Below are 17,089 nucleotides of genomic sequence, written 5' to 3' on the forward strand. Positions count from 1 at the left end.
TGTGAAGAAGGGAAGAAGGTGTGTACCTGCTCCCTCTGCTCCCTGTTCCCCCAACACACTTGCTCCCTGGAGCACATCAGATGCCTCCCCAGAGGGAGAACAGAGCCTGGAAGTCGTAGGAAGGAAGCAGCAGAAAGCAGGAGACTGAGCTGTGCAGTGGTAACAAGTCTCGGCTTTGTCCCAGCTCTGTCTGGCGCTCCAGATGACCCAGGACTGCCATCCTACGTAACTATCGGAGCTCTTGGCAGTTTTTAAATTACAGGTGTGCTCAGAATCTCCGTAAGGCAGATTATGCTCTATCTGTTCCATGGGTCCAAGGAGGGCACAGGCTGTATCCAAGGTCACACAGGAAGTTGGTGGTAGAGGCACTTAATGGCTTCTGCTATAGGGAAGGACTCGCCAGTTTCTAGCTCAGGGGTGGCCCTTAGCAAAGTGCTATTGAGAATTGGCTGAAATATACCGGCCACTGCAGTGATGATGATGATGATAGCTAATATAATAAGCACCTACTATGTGCTCTGCAGTGTGCTAAGTGTTTTATATGCAATAGCTCATTTCATTCACTCTGCCACTCCCAGCCCTTTTAGGTAGATACTTGTATCATCTCCATTTTATAGGTGAGAAAACTGAGATACACAGAAATTTAGTAAATTGCCTGAGAGAGAAAACCACACAGCTAGTAAATGTCAGTGCAGTTGAGATGAATAGGTGGGTGGCTGGATGGAGGGGTGGCTGGATGGATGGAAGAATGAAATAACGGTTAGGTCATTGGTTAGGGACTTGGAGTTATAACATAAAAGATTTTAATATCTCTAGGCCTCTCAGCTTAATAATGATTTAGCCACTTGAAGACAAGGAGTAAGCCAAGGAAATACTAAATTCTCTCTCAAGCTACCAGTCTGCATGGACAAGCAGCATTCACGCCCAGTCAAGGCTAAACTCATACCAACCAGGATGCAGAGAGGCAGATACAAGTGCACAAGAACAGAATCTTACATTGATATACAAATATAACTCACACAACTTGGATACACACACACACACGCCCCAGGATGCATGGTACCTTTAAGACCAGACTGGACTCACTTCACACAAGAACACACACCTTGCAAGAACATGTTTAGGGACAAGGTCATTCACAGACAAGGACACAGATATGCAGAAATGCCCATCTCTTCTGAGATATGCACACATAAACAGAGATGTTTTACACACACATGCACCTGCACACCCACAGATATTTTACACACACACATACACGCACAAGCACACGCACACACACACCCCAACTCAGACAGGACCAGTCTCTCTCTGACAAAGCTGCAAACCAGGCCGTGTCAGGTTTAGCTATATTCTAGCCACTTACTCCTTCTTCTAGAAAGGCACTCACCTGGGTCTTGATAAATATGCAAAATTTAGGGACCTCATCCCTCAAATGCTTTGTCTTAGAGAACTATTAAACAGGAGATGTTCCATCCACATGAGTGGTTTTCTCTTGATGCTTTGAAGCTGGGCAGTGCCCCTGTCTTTCCTTTTCCTTCCTGGTCTTCACTAGTCCAGTCCATCTCTTAGTCTGGCTCAAGTCATCTCTGGAACTTCCTCAGGGTTAGCCTTTCTGGCCCCTCCTCAGCCTTGTCCTTTGTTGCCTCCTGCCAATGCCCGGAGACTTAGGACCCGGGGCGGGTGGGGGGGCCCCTCCCTCCTCCACTTCACCTTTCCACAGCTCAGCCTCCCCAGCCTCTCCTGGGGAGGAAAGAGTCAGTGGTCTTTTGGTTCAAAGTAGGACTTATCTGAAGAGAAGGAGGAAGGCATCCCTCTGAACTGACTCCAATCTATTCCTTCCAGAGAAGCCCCAGAGGTTATTTGAACATGCACATAGTATGGGCAGTGGCTTTATTTTATTTACTGATAAATATAAATACTAATAAATATGTCTATCTTCTCAGGGCCAAGAACAGTGCTGGGCACAGAATAGGTGCCATTCTCAGCTTAAACACCTCCTCCCCAGGGAAGTCTTCCCAGATTGCCTCAGGCAGGATTAGATCTGCCCTACCCCCTCACACACTTGCAGGTGCAGACACGCACACACATGCGCTATAAAGCATGTAAATATCTGTCTTGCCTGACACTCATCACAATTGTAATTGAAATTATTATTACAATAGAGCGAGTATATCATGTTATAATTAAATAATTATTGGCATAATTATATGTTTAATGTTGCCAGTTTATAAGTGCCATGAATTCAGGGACCAGGTCTGTTTTATTCCTCTGTGTGCATTTAGGGCTGAGTACAACGACGAGACTGGGTGGACCCTGCAAATTACTCAATGAACGTGTCTATTAAGTACCTACGATCTGCCTGGCAGTAAATTTACATCCCATCTTCACCATGACTTGGCAAAGTGAATGCGAATTATGCTCGTTTTTTGATGGGAACCCTGAGGGGACTTGCCCAAGGTCACACAGCTAAACTAAGGATAGGCACTTATATTCAAGGCAGGCAGTCCTTCTTCAGCTCTGATCTACTGAGCTGTCTGGCCCTTGGCATCCTCCCTCTCCCTAGGCTGTGAAGCCCACACCACCAGTTTGTTCCCGACTCCCCACTGTTCCCTGTTCCAGACTCACCACTTCCCCCACCCACCATCTCGAGCCTTCCCACCATCAAACTTGTTCTTAGAACACATGATTCATATGCAGGTACGAGTAGTGGACAACTTAGATTTCCCATGGGAAAAATGATCTATTTACAAGGGATCAAAGATTTAAGCTTACAGGGCCAAACCTTACTGGGGGAATTTTAGGCATGAGCTAACCAAGAAAGGAGAATTCACACCAGGAGTCCACTGCCTATATTGCTGGCCAGAGGCCAAGTCTGTTTCCGTTGGCTGCCTCTCCTCCTTGACACTGCCAGCTTTGTCTGCATTCACCCCAGGGGCCCCCTGCCTCTCTTGCCGGGTGAGACACAACCTGGAGCACAGCAGGAAGAGCATCGGGCCAGCTCAGGACACTTCTGTTGTGGTAACAGCTCTGCACCCATAGGCTATGCAGTTTAGGAAGTCCCTTGCACTTTCTGGGCCTCAGTTTCCCTCTCTCCCAGCGGAGGGACACATTGGACGACCTTTCCGATTCCTCCCAGCTCTGGACGTCTGCCTCTGACAGATGGGGCTGTCCGATCCCAAGCTCACACTTGCAGAACACGCACTGTGTTTGGGCACTGTTCTAAGAACTCCACATTTATAACTCACTCTGTGATGACACTCACACTGGGAGGCATTGTCCCCATTTTACAACTGAAGAAACAGGCCTGGAAGAAGTTCATTTGCTCGCTCAAGGTCATGATTCCATCATGGCCTACAATATTATGCCCAGACTTAGGGTGTCAAACGACCACCATTTATGCTGTGGCCCAGGAATTTGGGAAGGGCTCAGCGGAGCAGCTCCTGCTTGTGTGTCCGTCATGCAGCTGCCATCAGACGTCAGTTGGGGCTGCATCAAAGTTAGACACCCGAGATCACTCACTCACAAGCCTGGGAGATTGTTGTTGGCTGTTGTCTGGGGGCTCAGCTGGACCCACTGTGGCCTCTCTAACAAGAGTGGCTCAGGGTAGTCAAGGTCCTTATGTGGACGCTGGCATCCCCCAGAGTGTGCAACCCAAGCAAGCCAGGAAGAAACTGCAGGAAACTTCCTGACCTAGCTTTGGAAGTCATGCATGTCGCTTACTGCATTCTACTGGTTACAACCCAGTCACTAAGGTTGACCCAGACTTAAGTGGAGGGGACAAAGACCCTACTGTTCAGTGGGAGAGCGGTCAAAGGATGAGCACACAGGCTTTAAAACCACCACAGCAACTCAGATGATAAGTGGAAAAGCTAGAATCTGAGCCTCCAAGCGGGGTCTGCAGGCTGAACCAGCACACATGTCTACTTTCAACATTTAGGTGTGTTTCCTGGGAGTCTCACTGCTGGTCCAACAGACATGCTTCATGGGTCCCCGAGACTCCTTCTCCAGCTCCAGGCCAGCCTTTCCTGGCCTCTCTGTTGTCCTGTCCCTTCTCTAGGCCTCGGAGTGCTGCTCTCCCTCTGGCCTGTCTTCCTTCTGCTACGGTCTTAGATGGCCAGCAGGGCAGTGGCTGGAGCACTGGCATTCCCTGCTCTCTGTCACCTTGAGTGTGTCATTTCCCCTCTGAAAGTCTCTGTTCTTCATCTGTCAGCTTGGTGGGAAGGTATTCATCCAATCAACGATCTACTGAGCACCTGCTTTTTGCTATAGGTATTCTTCTAGGCTCTGGGTAGGAGAGAGAGACAATAAGCAAATAAGCATGAAAAAATATGTATAATGCCATATACATATACATATGATATGTCAGATAGTGATAAGGGCTAGAGAGAAAAATAAGGCAGAGTAAGGAGGACTAGGCATTTCAGGGAGGGGTATCGCTACTTTACAAAGGGTGGTGAGGGAAGACTTTATGAAGAAAGTGATGTTTGAGCACAGGTCTGTGAGAATGAGCCACACAGCTCTCTGGAGGGAAAACTGTTTCAGCCAGAGGGAACAGCAAGGTCAGGACAGTGGGTCTGGAGCTGAGTGAGCCAGAGGAGTGGTAAGAGGTAGGCCAGAGAGGGAGCAGAGCCAAAGGACTTAGGACCATGTCCAACTTGGACTATTACCCCTAAGTGAAATGAGACCATGGAAGGGTTTTTGGCAAAGGAGCAGCCCCCTCTGATTTCCGTTTTTGATATCCTGATACTGACCTTGAAGATGGAGGAGGCTATAAGCAAGAACCAGAGGGCCATTTCTAGGAGTTAAGGGCAACTCTACAGCAACTCCCCAGCAAAAGGCCAGCAAGGAAACAGGGGCCTTGTCCCTCAGCTACAAGAAACTGCAGGCGGCTAATGACCTTACATTACAATTGTAATGAGCTTACAAGCAGATTCTTTTTTTCTAAAGATTTTATTTATTTATTTGACAGACAGAGATCACAAGTAGGTAGAGAGGCAGGCAAGAGGCGGGGGAGGGGGGAGCAGGCTCCCTGCTGAGCAGAGAACCCGTGTGGGGCTCAGTCCCAGGACCCTGGGATCATGACCTGAGGCTTTAACCTACTGAGTCACCCGGGTGCCCCACAAGCAGATTCTTCTGCAGAGCCTCCAGACAAGAGCCCATCTGGCTGATACATTGTGAGACCCCAAGGGAAAAATTCTGCCCAAACTGCTAGGATTTCTCACCTACATGACTGTCCACTAATACACGGATGTTGTCAAGCCTCTTTGTTTGTCATGCAGCAACAGAAAACTAATGCACGTGTTATCTTAATCCTCACAGCCATCCCAAATAGAGGGTCTCCCCATCGTACAGATGACAGAGCACATCAGTGAGGTGAAGGGCTTTGCTCTAGGCCACACAGAAGGGTAGCGTCACAGCTGGGATTGAAACTCTGGGATCTTGCCATCTCCCCGGGCCGCTTTGTAAAGAGTGTGTGAGAGCAGCTGGCAGAGGTTAGACATCTGAGGGTTGGCTGGATGGGGACCTCAGGCCCTAGGTTAGAGAATGGAGTTCGGGTTTCTGACTGTGATTGTGTTCATCCTGGGGGTTTTGAGTGTCTGAAACCGTGTGTGTGTGTTTGTGTGTGTGTCTGAAGATTGTGGGTCCTGGAGGCAGATATGTGGGTGTGTCTGTGTGAGCATGTGATCCTGGCAGAGTGTGTCTCATTGTGTGTGCGTCTGAGGGAATGGATCCACCACTGGGAGTGACTGAGGCTGTATGTCTGTGTCTGGGTGTGAGCACGTGTGCCCATTGAAGTGTGTTTGAGTGACTCTCTGGGTCTGGGTCTGAAGATAACCGTGTATGAGTTGGCCAGTGTTTGCTAGCATTTGTGTGTATGAGTGAATCAGTGCTCAGGGAGTCAGCGGTCGGGGGCACTGAGTGTCTCTGTGTGCAGATCTCAGAGTGCGTCATCGGAGTGTGTGTGTCTGTGTGTGAATTTTAGGATGTCTGTGAGTAGTGTGGGTGCGTGAGTGTGTGTGTGCCTGTCTGAACTTCTCTGTGGGTTCGTGTGGGATCTGAAGGTCTCCCTGTATGGCAGGGAGTGGGGCAGTGGGGGGGGGGGTCCCTGGTTTTCACTCTGAGTGCCTCTGCAGTTCTCCTTGAGAGTAAGTGTGAGTGTGTGGGTGTATCTACCTCCGTGGATCTTGTGTGAGAGTCTGAGGGTGTCCACAGGTGTAGGTACCTGTGTGGGTCTCTGGAGACTGTCAGAGGGTGTCAGGGGATGGATTCAGCAAATGTCTCTATGAGTGAGTGACTTTGTGGGTGCATCTCTCCGGGTGTTGTGAGTCTGAGGGTGTCTTGCAGAGAGAATGCACTCGTGTGGGAGCCTATCTGAGCTCCCCTGAGGGTTCACGTGGAATCTGAGGGTCTCTGAGTGGGAGGCTGAGTGCCGCGCGCTGGTCGCTCTGAGTGTGTCCCTTCTGAGCCTGTCTGCGTCCCCGGGTGAGGCCTGTCTCGGTCGGTGCCTGGCCGCCTGCATCCGGGGCGAGTCTGAGGGCTGAGCGTGGGGTCCGGACAGAGCCGGGGGCACGGCCCGGGGACCAGGGAGCAACCCGCTCGGCCCGCTCCTCCCACCGGGCGCGCACACCTGCGGGGCTGGGGGCAGTGAGAAGGCGCCCCGCCCGCGCCCTCCCGGCTCCCACGCCCCCGCGCGCGGCGCCCCCTCCCCCGGGCGGCGCCGATTGGCTGCGGCTGCGGCTCCGAGCCCGCCCCGCGCGGCCGGCTGGGGGCGCCGCGGGCCAGAGCGCTGCGCCGCCACCTCCGCCGCCGCCGCCGCCACCACCACCACCGCTGCCACCACCGCCGCCGCCGCCGCCGCCGCCGCCGCCGCCACCGCCGCCGGGAGCACATCGCGCTTCGGGCTCCGCGCGCCGCCCGCTCCCGGCCCGCCCGCAGCCCGCCGGCCCCGCCGCGCCCGCCAGCCCCGCCGCGGAGCCCCGGCCTAGCCCCGGGCCGCCGCCACCACGCCGCGCGCCGTACTCCGCGTCAAGAAGGGGCGGCCAAGCTGCCCAAGCCGCCCGCCGCCGCGGCTGCCGCCGGCGCGGCCGAGGCGCCCGGCGCCGGCGCGGGCATGGAGCGCTCGCAGAGCCGCCTCAGCCTGTCCGCTTCCTTCGAGGCGCTCGCCATCTACTTCCCGTGCATGAACTCCTTCGACGACGAGGACGCGGGTAAGCGCGCGGCCCGCCCCCATCCCCGGTTGGGGTGTGTGGGGGGGGGGTCCCGGGAACCAGGGCGGAGGACCCCTGCCCGACCCGGTGCACTCCGAGAGGGGCCCGCTCTCTCCTCCCTACCCACAGCCCTGCTCGGGATACGCCCCCACCCACGGGGCCCCAAGGTCTGCCTTCCAGCCTCCAGCCGCCCCCAGGAACCCCTAGGCCCTCTGCATTCGTCCCTTTCCCGCAGGTGGGCCCCTTAGGGTCGTCTGGACCAGCTCTGTTTACTCACCTGAGCCTGCTGGATGCCCCCTGTCTTGTTCCTAGATCCGACCTGCCACCCTCCCTCAGACTCCCTCCTGTCGCGCCCACACCTCGAGCCCCGGGGCTTTGGCCGCCTCACCCCTGGGGCGCCGACGCGCACCCCGCCGCTGGAGGTGGCGCGCAGACCTTACCTCTCCATCTTTGTCTTGCCTGCATCCAGAGGCTCCCCCAAGACCCCCCGCCCTGAGCCCAAGGCCTTGAGCGTCCTCATTTGGCTCTCTTCCCCTTCCCCCGGAGGCTGGGGCTCCAGACTCCTGGTTCCTATCAGACTGGGGCGGACCACGGGGAGACTGGCCGGGTGCGGCCTTTCCTCCCCTCTGGTCCCAGAGGGAGGCGTAGGGCGGCGCCAACTCCTCACCTGCGCACCGCCCGGAATGTGCCCGGACCTTGGGTGCTCTTGTCGCTGGAGTAGCCCTTCTCGGTGGGCTGAACCCGGCCACCATCTAGCGGCCCAAACCTCGCGCTCCCAGGCCTGCGCGCAGCCTCAGCCAGAGCCCGAGGGGCGGGGAAATGTAGGGAAACCTGCTCTTTGGGGCCCTGGAACCAGGCAGAGGGAACCTGAGGGCTCCAGGTAGATTTCTGTGGTGAGGAAGCCAATCCACCAACAGGTGGGGTAGCTAGAGGGCTTGGGTGAGAGTTCCCTAAGGAGCGGCAAATTGGGAGTCAGAACCAGGTTCCAGTCTTGCTTTACTTACTAGCTGTGACCTTGGGCAAGTCATGTCACCCGTAGCCTCAAATCCTCATCTGTAAAATGGGACAACAGCGCCTAAGACACATGATGCAGTTAAAAGTGTTTTCTGAAAATCTGATATAACAGAAGCTGAACATCTGAGAGTATTTGAGTTCAGTGAGAGGACAAAACAGAGAGGGGCGTTTGTGGTGGGGAGGAGCAAAATGGCTTCACGGACACTTTTGAGAACCTGATGAAAATATAGACTATCTCTTCCAAACATACACATATGAACCATCCTCAAAATTTTGGTCTGCAGTTTTAGGGAATTTATGGGTCCTGCTTAAGACTCTGCCTGCAGGGACCCTTGTCTGGTCTCCCAAGTTATCTGGTGAGACATGGGATGACGTGGTGGGTAATGGGTGTCCACCTCTTCCTGCCGGAGCAGGCTGCAGGCAGGTGGGGGGCAAGATTCTCCAGAAGACTTTGTTGGCCCAGTGAATGAATGAGGGGTACGTGAGGCAGACTCCCGACAGACCTAGAGTTGGGGGTGGGTTAAAGATGGTTATTGCAAAGCCATTTTACGGAATCACCATTTTATGGAAAAAGTAAGTGAGGCTCAGAGCACTGATGAGCTTGATGTAGCTGGGGGAGGTCACTATTCTGGACAGGGCAAAATGAGAGGAAGTGGGGAGGCCTGGTGGAGGAAATCAGGTTAGCCTGAGGGCTGGGAGAGGGACCCCCACCAGCACAGGTGAGCTGACTCTTCCTCCCTTTGCCTAATGGTTAGGGACTCTCCTGAAGCTCAGCAGGCCACTTGGGTCTCAGGAGGCCGGTGGGGCAGGAGCATGGGTTTGTAGGAGCAGGGACCGTTGGTTTTTTTTTCTCCTAAGTCATGCTCGGTGTCCTGGATCAGGTTATCATTGCTGGTTGCAGGCAATGAAGTCAGAATAGAGAACTTCATGTAGTAGTATTTTTTTTTTTTTTGAAGACCCACCTGATGTTTTTTCTAACAAGTTTCTTCAAATTCTTGTTTTTGCACTTGAAAGAGACCTAGAAATCATCCTGTCCAACCCCTTTTTGCCCTCAGATGAATATGGGTGTGTGTGTGTGTGTGTGTGTGTGTGTGTGTGTGTGTGTGTAACCCAAGGTCACCCAATGAAGTAGGCACAGAGCTGAGACTAAAATCAGGTTTCTAGTTCTCTTTCCAGTAAACTACTAACCTTCTGTCTGAAAGAGGATTTTTTCAAAAGCCAAATCTTACTGTGTGGAAAACGGATCCCAGGTGAGGGGCCCCAGGGAAGGGCTGACAGCCAAGAGTTTGCTGTGGGCATCTTGTGCTCATTGTCTGCTCATCTTAAGGGATGCTTTGAGTTTGGGAGGGGGAGGGAGATAGTCAAGTTTCATTTCCAGGAGACTAATGAAGTGTCTGGGAAAAATCGGAAGTAAGAAACGTTGTCTTGGTGCTTAATTTCTCTTGTTCTTCTCAAAGTCATTAATTTTCTCCTAAAAAAGCCTTTTGGATTTATTCTTTTAGAACAGCCCCGTGCTGAACTAATTTCTTTCTTTTTTTTTTTTTTTAAGATTTTATTTATTTATTTGACAGAGAGAGAAATCACAAGTAAGCAGAGAGGAGGCAGGCAGAAAGAGAGGGGGAAGCAGGCTCCCTGCTGAGCCGAGAGCCTGATGCGGGGCTCGATCCCAGGACCCTGAGATCATGACCTGAGCCGAAGGCAGAGGCTTAACCCACTGAGCCACCCAGGCGCCCCTGAACTAATTTCTAAAAGCAGTTTGAATAATCTGTCACATACTGGACAGAGACTGCTTCAGTAGGAGGGCTGCTAGACCTGGCTTCGCTCCGCCTTCCTCTTCCCCGATCCCTCCCCTGGCCCATTAATGCCAGGCTGTCTGATGGCTCAGAGGTGTGTCCCCGATGGCTTCTGGCTCGTCTAGGTGCCTCCTCTTTGATGCTGCTTCCAAATCCTGTGGAATGCATCTTGTCCATCACCCAGGTTGAGCCAGAGCCATCTGAGGGCTTTACCTGCCCCTTCAGCTGGTTTCCTGAGAAACTGTGAGAAGCCTATCTCATTAGTCTTAACTGGGCCAGAGTATTTTCCTGTATTGGGCTTGGGAGCCTTGGACGTTTTGTGAGCATGGGAAGCTGCTCTTTCCTCCCCCCCCTCCCCGAGGCTCAGGATGCTGGTCACTGTAGGCTCCTAGAATTCCTCCCAAGGAGCATCTTCCCTCTCTTTGCGCTCTGAACTCATTTCTTATGCTGCCTTTGTCCCTTTTCCAAAGATGCTGGGGACTTTAGAGAGACATGACCTGGGGGCATAATTGGGTAGGTGTCATCATTGCTCAGCCTTGTTGGCACTGGCTTTGTAACTGGGGAGTTAGATACGTGACCTCAGCTTTTTCATCTGGATGAGGAAGAAAATAATAGCGTGGACCACATAGGATGACCTGCATAGGGTGAACATTTTTAAAATGATTACCTTTCGAAAGGCATCCTCTTAGGTATTTTAAAGATATTAATTCTTTCCTCATGGCAACCCTATAAAATTAACATTTAACATCCCCATTTTCAGATAAGAAAACTGAGGCACAGAGAATATTCATTCAAGGTCACTCAGCCAGAAGTGAGGGAGTTAGGATTTGAACTTGAGGTATCTGACTGAAACATCTCTGCTTTCGGTTATTATATTGTTTGTGGTCTGCAAAGGGCTTAGTACAGTATCTGGCACGAGGTGGGCTCTCAGTAACAGTTAGCTATCATGTAATTATCAAATAAGACTTGTTTTTGAGCATGACTGTAAAAAAGAATCTGTGGGATTCTCAAAATGTTAGCTTTTATAATTTTTAGAAGCTAATTTTGTTGCATTGTTGTAGCTGTTAAGGCAGCGTTGGATGCTCTTTTTTTGGCAGGGGTTTAAAGACGGGGATTTGGGGGGCTTGCATGTGGAACAAGAGGGTGGGGAGCAGTCCAACTCCCTGTTTCCCTGTTCTTCCTGAACAGTTAATTTTCATCACATCTATAGTCCTACCCCTGCTGTGGTGCACTGGGGCATGGCTGGGGAGCAAGGGTGTCTCCACTTTCCAACAAATGCCAAAGGGAGTTGTTAATATCAGTGTCTGGAATTGATGATGGTGTCCCCGAGTCTGACCAAGTGGTTTCAGCATCCAATTCTCCCTGGTCTGGGAGAAGGGCGGAGAAGCCGGAGCAGCCAGCTCTGATTTGCCCATAGGATGCTTCGATCCAGCACAGGAGGAAGTTGCCATGGCAACACCAGGCCGGCTACCGGTCCTTCTCTTAGCGGTTAGGGCCACATCTCTGGGCTGCAGAGCCCTTCACTGCACCGCCCTCTTCCGTTCAGGCCACATCTGGTGGCTGGGGTGGTATGGTAGATGGGTCCCACAGACTAGTACCAAAGCCCACTCCCTCTGTTTTTGGACAGAGGGAAATGGAGGGGGTTGTCTGAGTTTCTTCTCCTGGATTGTGGGGTGGAGATGCCTGTATCTTGCCAGAAGGATCCCGGGAGGGGGAATTAGAGCTCTAATTCTTGCCCGCACCGAGGCACCTGGAACGATAGCACTGGACCTCCCTCCCCTCCCCGACCCCCAATTTACTCCATTTGGCAGAGTTTTCTTTCCCAGACCAAGTGCAAATTTTTGTCCTTGAAATTTGACCTGATCTTTTTCTGAGAAACAAAATGTCATGCTGTTCCACCCCTTTAGTGCTAAGAGGGTGGATGGGAAGGGAGTACTTCAGCCCCAGAGGGGGTTAGGGCTGAGTGGACAAGGGGGGATGGTGAGGGAGAGGCCTTAAAGCGTCCTTTGGGATCAGGTCCACTTCAGGTGTGAGCCTGAGGTTTTGAAGCCTCCATTCCCACCCTCTTTTCTAGGGCACACCACTTCCTATCCCCCCACCCCCCTCCCGCTCCCTCCCCCAGTTTACCACCAAGTGCTGTCATCTCTTTTGGTTTTGGGAGTTGGGCAGAACTCTTAAATTTGGGTAACTGAGGCATGGTAAAGAATTGACCCAACCTTCCTTTCCCTGGTTCATGTCATGGGGTGGGATGAGAGTATGAACCCAAACCACTTTATCTGAATCAAATTATCCTGAAAGAAGCATCTCGGAAAAATCGGGTGCATGGGGATTTAGCCCTTCCTCCACTCCCCAGCGCACTGCCCTGCAGATCTGCCTGGATGCCGCTAGTGCTCTTTCCTTAAATCCCTCTCCGTCCGCCCCCCCACCTTCTCTGTCCCCAGGCAGCCAGACTCCTGGCTCTGGCTTCCTGGAGTTTGCAGAGGCAGGAAGGCCTGTCTGGTTCCGTTGGGTGGGAAGCGGGAAGGAGGGCTCCACGCGCCTCAGGCTGCTCCCTGGGAGGGTGGTGCTCTGGCTCGCTCCCCACCCGCCTGGGCCCGAGGCGTAGCTGATTCTGCCGGCAGGCTGAGTGAGGGTGGGGCGGAGGTGTGGAGGAGAGCCGAGTGTGAGCGCCTCGGAGTCAGCTGACCTGCTCTCCAAGCTCTGAGCCTTTTACTTTGCCTCCTCAAACGTCTTTTCATTACGACCTTAACAACCATCGTTTCAGCATTTCTTTTAAGAATTGTTGGAAAAGTGCCAGTTGTGGAGAATGTGTTCGCAGGGGTACACACGTGTCCTGCACTGTAATCTGTGCCCCCTGCCCCCTCCAGGGCTACTCACAATCCCACGGTCTTACTCTCAGAGCTCCAGGTTCCCTAGCGCTGGTCACCTGGAGGGACCACACTGCAACTCCTCTCTCCCCCACCAGTTTACTCCATGGGGCTGGCACTGGATGCCACTGTGGCTCTGGGGCCTCAGACAGGTCCTTTAGCCTTCCCTGGCCTCAGTTTCCTCTTCGAGAAAAAAGGGTTACTTATCCTTGTCTGAGCATTGCTTAGGATGGTAAAAATAAAATGACTGAAAGTGTTGCTTGGCTGTGCTCTGTGCATTCCATGATCTTACCGAATCCTATAGCAACCAGAAGGGATTGCTACTGCTGCAGATGTACCCATTTTGCTGACGAGGGAAAGCCAGGCAGCTTGGAGTCATTTAGTGACTCGCTTGGGTGGCACAGTGGTGATTCAGCCTGAGGTGTGTTTGACTCCAGAGGCCCACCCTCTGCCTCTTGGCATGAACCCAGAGTCCAGGTGGGAGAGGGCTGTGCACGCCCTGGGGGCTGTGCTTGTGCTGGCAAGTAACAGCAAGTGACAGAGGCTGGGGTGTGTGGGGTCCTGTTCAGATTCACATGTGCCTCTCCAGGGTCCACCGTCCCACTACAGTCCACCCCAGTCCGCTGGATCGCCTTTCTGGGCTTCTTTTCCTGGGTGATCCCCATCACTGGGCTGCCTGGCCTCCTTGAAGAATCCAGTTGTCTGCCGTGGCCCTAGGGGCCGAGCCATCACCTGCCTCTCCAGACCGATGTAGGCCAGTGCTAGATTATATTTAACGCTGTGCTATTTCCACTTGACAACTCCAGAGCGTCATCCCCCCTCCCATTTTCTCCTTCCTCCCTCCTCCCTTTCTGATTCACTCAGAAACTGACGTGGCTGATGTCAGCGCCTTATTCTTAGCCCCCGTAATTGTAACTGCATTTAGCAGTGCGCACTTCATTAACGGTTTCTGCGATGGGGGAGTGAGATGACTGCGTGCCTGGGCAGGGACACGGGTGGGGGGGTGAGGAGGGGGCATTTGTGCAGGGACCCTGGCCAGCTGCCTCTTCTGGCCGGACCGACTGGGTGGGTTCCAGGCCTCACTTCTCAAGACTGGAAGTCTTCAGGAGAGCATCAGGTCCAGTCCCCTCATTAGGCAAGGAGGGACTGAGGCTCAGAGAGGCAGAATGGTTTGCCAAGGTCATGTGTTAAGGATCCAGGACTCTGGCCTCTGAGTCCAGGCTTTCTTCCTTGGTATCTACTTATTAACCAATATTTAATTGGCTGCTCAGTGCCTAACAGTATTCTCGGTGCTGAGGATGTATTGGGGAACAAGGCAGACATGGTCTCTGTGCTCATGGAGTTATGTTCTTTGGTGGGGGAAGCAGACAATAAATAGGGAAGCAATTAAAAAATAAGTAATTTCAGGTCGCGTTAAGTGAAATGAAAATAAAACTGGGATAGCGGATAACAGTAGGTGAGGTAGGCAGGGGAGGCTCACTGAGGAGGTTACATTTGAGTTGAGGCCTAAATAACAGCCAGCAGTGGGACTATGAGGGGGAGGGTGATCCAGGCAGTAGCAGCTGCTGGTGCAAAGGCCCTGAGGTCAGTGTGAGTTTGGGTGTTTATGGAACAGAAAGCAGACCAGTGTGGTTAGAGAGAATGGGTGAGGGGAGACAAGGTCAGAGACATAAGCTGGGAGCAGATCATTCAACCTTGCAGCCAATCAGGAGTATCAGGTGGGAAAACCACGGTCCAAACTGGGAAGAGAAAAGGCCCCCTAACCGTGTAAAGTCAGAAAGAGGCCGAGAACTCATGCCTCCTGAAGCCCTGTCCTTTTTTGTTCCTTGGTCATAGGTGGCTGCGCCTTTAAATGCATCATTTGGCTTCTTTTCACCCTGTAGTCTGGGCAGGGCTCTTTCTGCCCTGCCCCCCACCCTGCCCACCTCCCCTTCTTGATTCTCACCTGACCCAGCTTTATAGCTCTCTAAGCTGATGTAGCTGTGAGAGACCTCAGGGAGCTTCTCTTGTAGGATAGAAAGAACATGGCTACATGGCTTCGGAATCTGACAGACCTGAATTCTCATCCTGCTTCTGCCACTTCTAAGTTGTGTGACTCCGGGCAAGTGGCTTTCACTCTCTGGGGCTCAACTTCCTCATCTCTAAAACGGGGGAGGCATTCTTCAAAGGGTTATTGTGCGGGATACGTGACGTGATGCACAGAACTCACCTAGTCCAGAGCAGGGCGTGCAGAATGGAGGTTTCCTTGGTTACAGGGATGAATGAGATTGTGTGTTTCATGCTGAGCACATAGTAGATGCTCAGTTAGGGGGAGCTGCTGCTGTTGTGGTTGTTCCTGTCAGTTTCAGTGGGTCAGAATAACCTAAGGGACTAGTGAAAAACACTGACTGCTGGTGCCACCCCAGGATGTTTCATTCAATTTGGAGTAGAAGAAGAGCATCTTATTTTTAAGAAAGTCCCAGGTGATGCTGATACCAATGCTGCTGGTCCAGCGACCCTACTTGAGAACTGCTGGGTTAGGGAAGAAAGATGGAGAGAAATGAAGGGTTCTTCTCCACTTAGGATGTCTCCTGCCTACCTGTGTCTTAGATGTGGGGACACTGGGTACCAAATTCAGGAGCTAGGAATAGTCTTCAGGTGTTCCTATCACCAGCACATGGTTCTAGATCAAATGAGCCTCCAATGCCCTGCTTTGTACCGGGTTTAATACATGGGACCCCATAAATCCTTTTGGAAGTCATCTAGATAAATGATAAATGAGTCGACATGAATAACACATCAGGCCTTAATATCCTTTTGTGGGATATCAGGCTCAGACAGTTCGGGGATTCTGAGGGGTTCATGTCTAGCATCTGTACCAGAGGGAACAGGACACAGTCCCTTTCCTGAATTGGAGAAGGGCAGGGCTATGTCTTAAAACCAGGAGGTTCATTTGAGGACAAGGCTCTGCTGGGAAGAAGTAAATCAAAGGAATCATCGATGTAAAGGGGCAAAATGCTGGGAAATGCTACCAAGGGAATTTACTGAGTCAGTTAATTTAGATGTTTCTAAGAAAAGGGTCGCTGGTAATTTTCGAGGGAAGGTTTGAGATTTAGCTCAGGTTGGAGGCAGTAGGGGACAAACCTTATGATGTGATAAGGCTCCCCCCCAGGCCTGTGAAAGTCTGAGTCTGAAGACAAAGGCATTTACAGATAGTTTCCAGGTGGGATTTGTCTTAAACTGATAGGAAACACTCCAAGAGGGGTGGCTCAGGGTCATAAAAGAACACAGGCTTTGGGTTTGTGTCTCTGCCGTGTACTGGCTGAAGCTCTTTTTTGTTGTTGTTGTTTTTTAAGATTTTATTTATTTATGGGGCGCCTGGGTGGCTCAGTGGGTTAAAGCCTCTGCCTTCGGCTCAGGTCATGATCTCAGGGTCCTGGGATCGAGCCCCGCATCGGGCTCTCTGCTCAGCGGGGAGCCTGCTTCCTCCTCTCTCTCTACCTGCCTCTCTGCCTACTTGCGATCTCTGTCTGTCAAATAAATAAAATCTTTAAAAAAAAAATTTATTTATTTATATTTGACAGAGAGAGCATGAGCTGGGGGTGGGGTTTGGGGAGAGGGAGAAGCAAGCTCCCCGCTGAGCAAGGAGCCCACCCTAGAGCTCCACTCCAGGACTCTGAGATCATGACCTGAGCTGAAGGCAGAGGCTTACCCGCTTAATAGACTGAGCCACTTCAGCACCCCACCCCCAAGATAAGTCTCTTAACTGTGATATGTAACTGTTCTGCTCAGCCTCATCCTTTGCAAAATAGAGTGAATAATGTTCACCTTGTGAGAATTAGAGATAATGTGTGTACTGCTCATAGGGCATCCAGGAAATGGAAGCTTCTGCCTTTCCTGCTAGGGTTGACTGCCCAGGTGCAGGACTGGTGGGATGGTGGGCGCGCACATCTGGGGTTGGGCCTTGTGGCTCTGGTCTGGATACTGGTGTTCACTGTGAGCTGAAGGGAGCCCTAGAGGCTGCATGAGGAGTCAGAAGGGGTCTCTGTTCAGCCGCTGAATTTCAGTGTCTTCACTAGCCATGTCCCTTTGTCTTTTGGGCCTCAGAATTCCCACCTGCAGAACGAGGGTGGTCTAGTGGGCTTGTTTATTACGTACAACCAGAGTCTCCCAGAAAACAGGACACTTGCTCAGTCCCCCTCCCGCCCCCGCCAGTGTCCTCCTT

At 52.2% G+C, this 17,089-nt stretch overlaps 1 protein-coding gene across 2 annotated transcripts in view; it reads left to right on the forward strand.

Moving 5' to 3' along the window:
- The first annotated feature begins 7,114 nt into the window (after positions 1-7,114).
- The window catches only part of LOC111141772 (regulating synaptic membrane exocytosis 4), a 58,747-nt gene continuing 48,772 nt past the window's right edge, over positions 7,115-17,089 (forward strand). For both annotated transcript variants that reach the window (XM_022494577.1, XM_022494579.1), the window contains exon 1: positions 7,115-7,211. In XM_022494577.1, the coding sequence (XP_022350285.1) occupies positions 7,115-7,211 (97 nt within the window). The remainder of the gene's footprint in view (positions 7,212-17,089) is intronic.

Source organism: Enhydra lutris, unplaced genomic scaffold (genome assembly GCF_002288905.1).
Source record: "Enhydra lutris kenyoni isolate GAN:26980312 unplaced genomic scaffold, ASM228890v2 scaffoldscaffold6, whole genome shotgun sequence".
Classification (NCBI taxonomy): domain Eukaryota; kingdom Metazoa; phylum Chordata; class Mammalia; order Carnivora; family Mustelidae; genus Enhydra; species Enhydra lutris.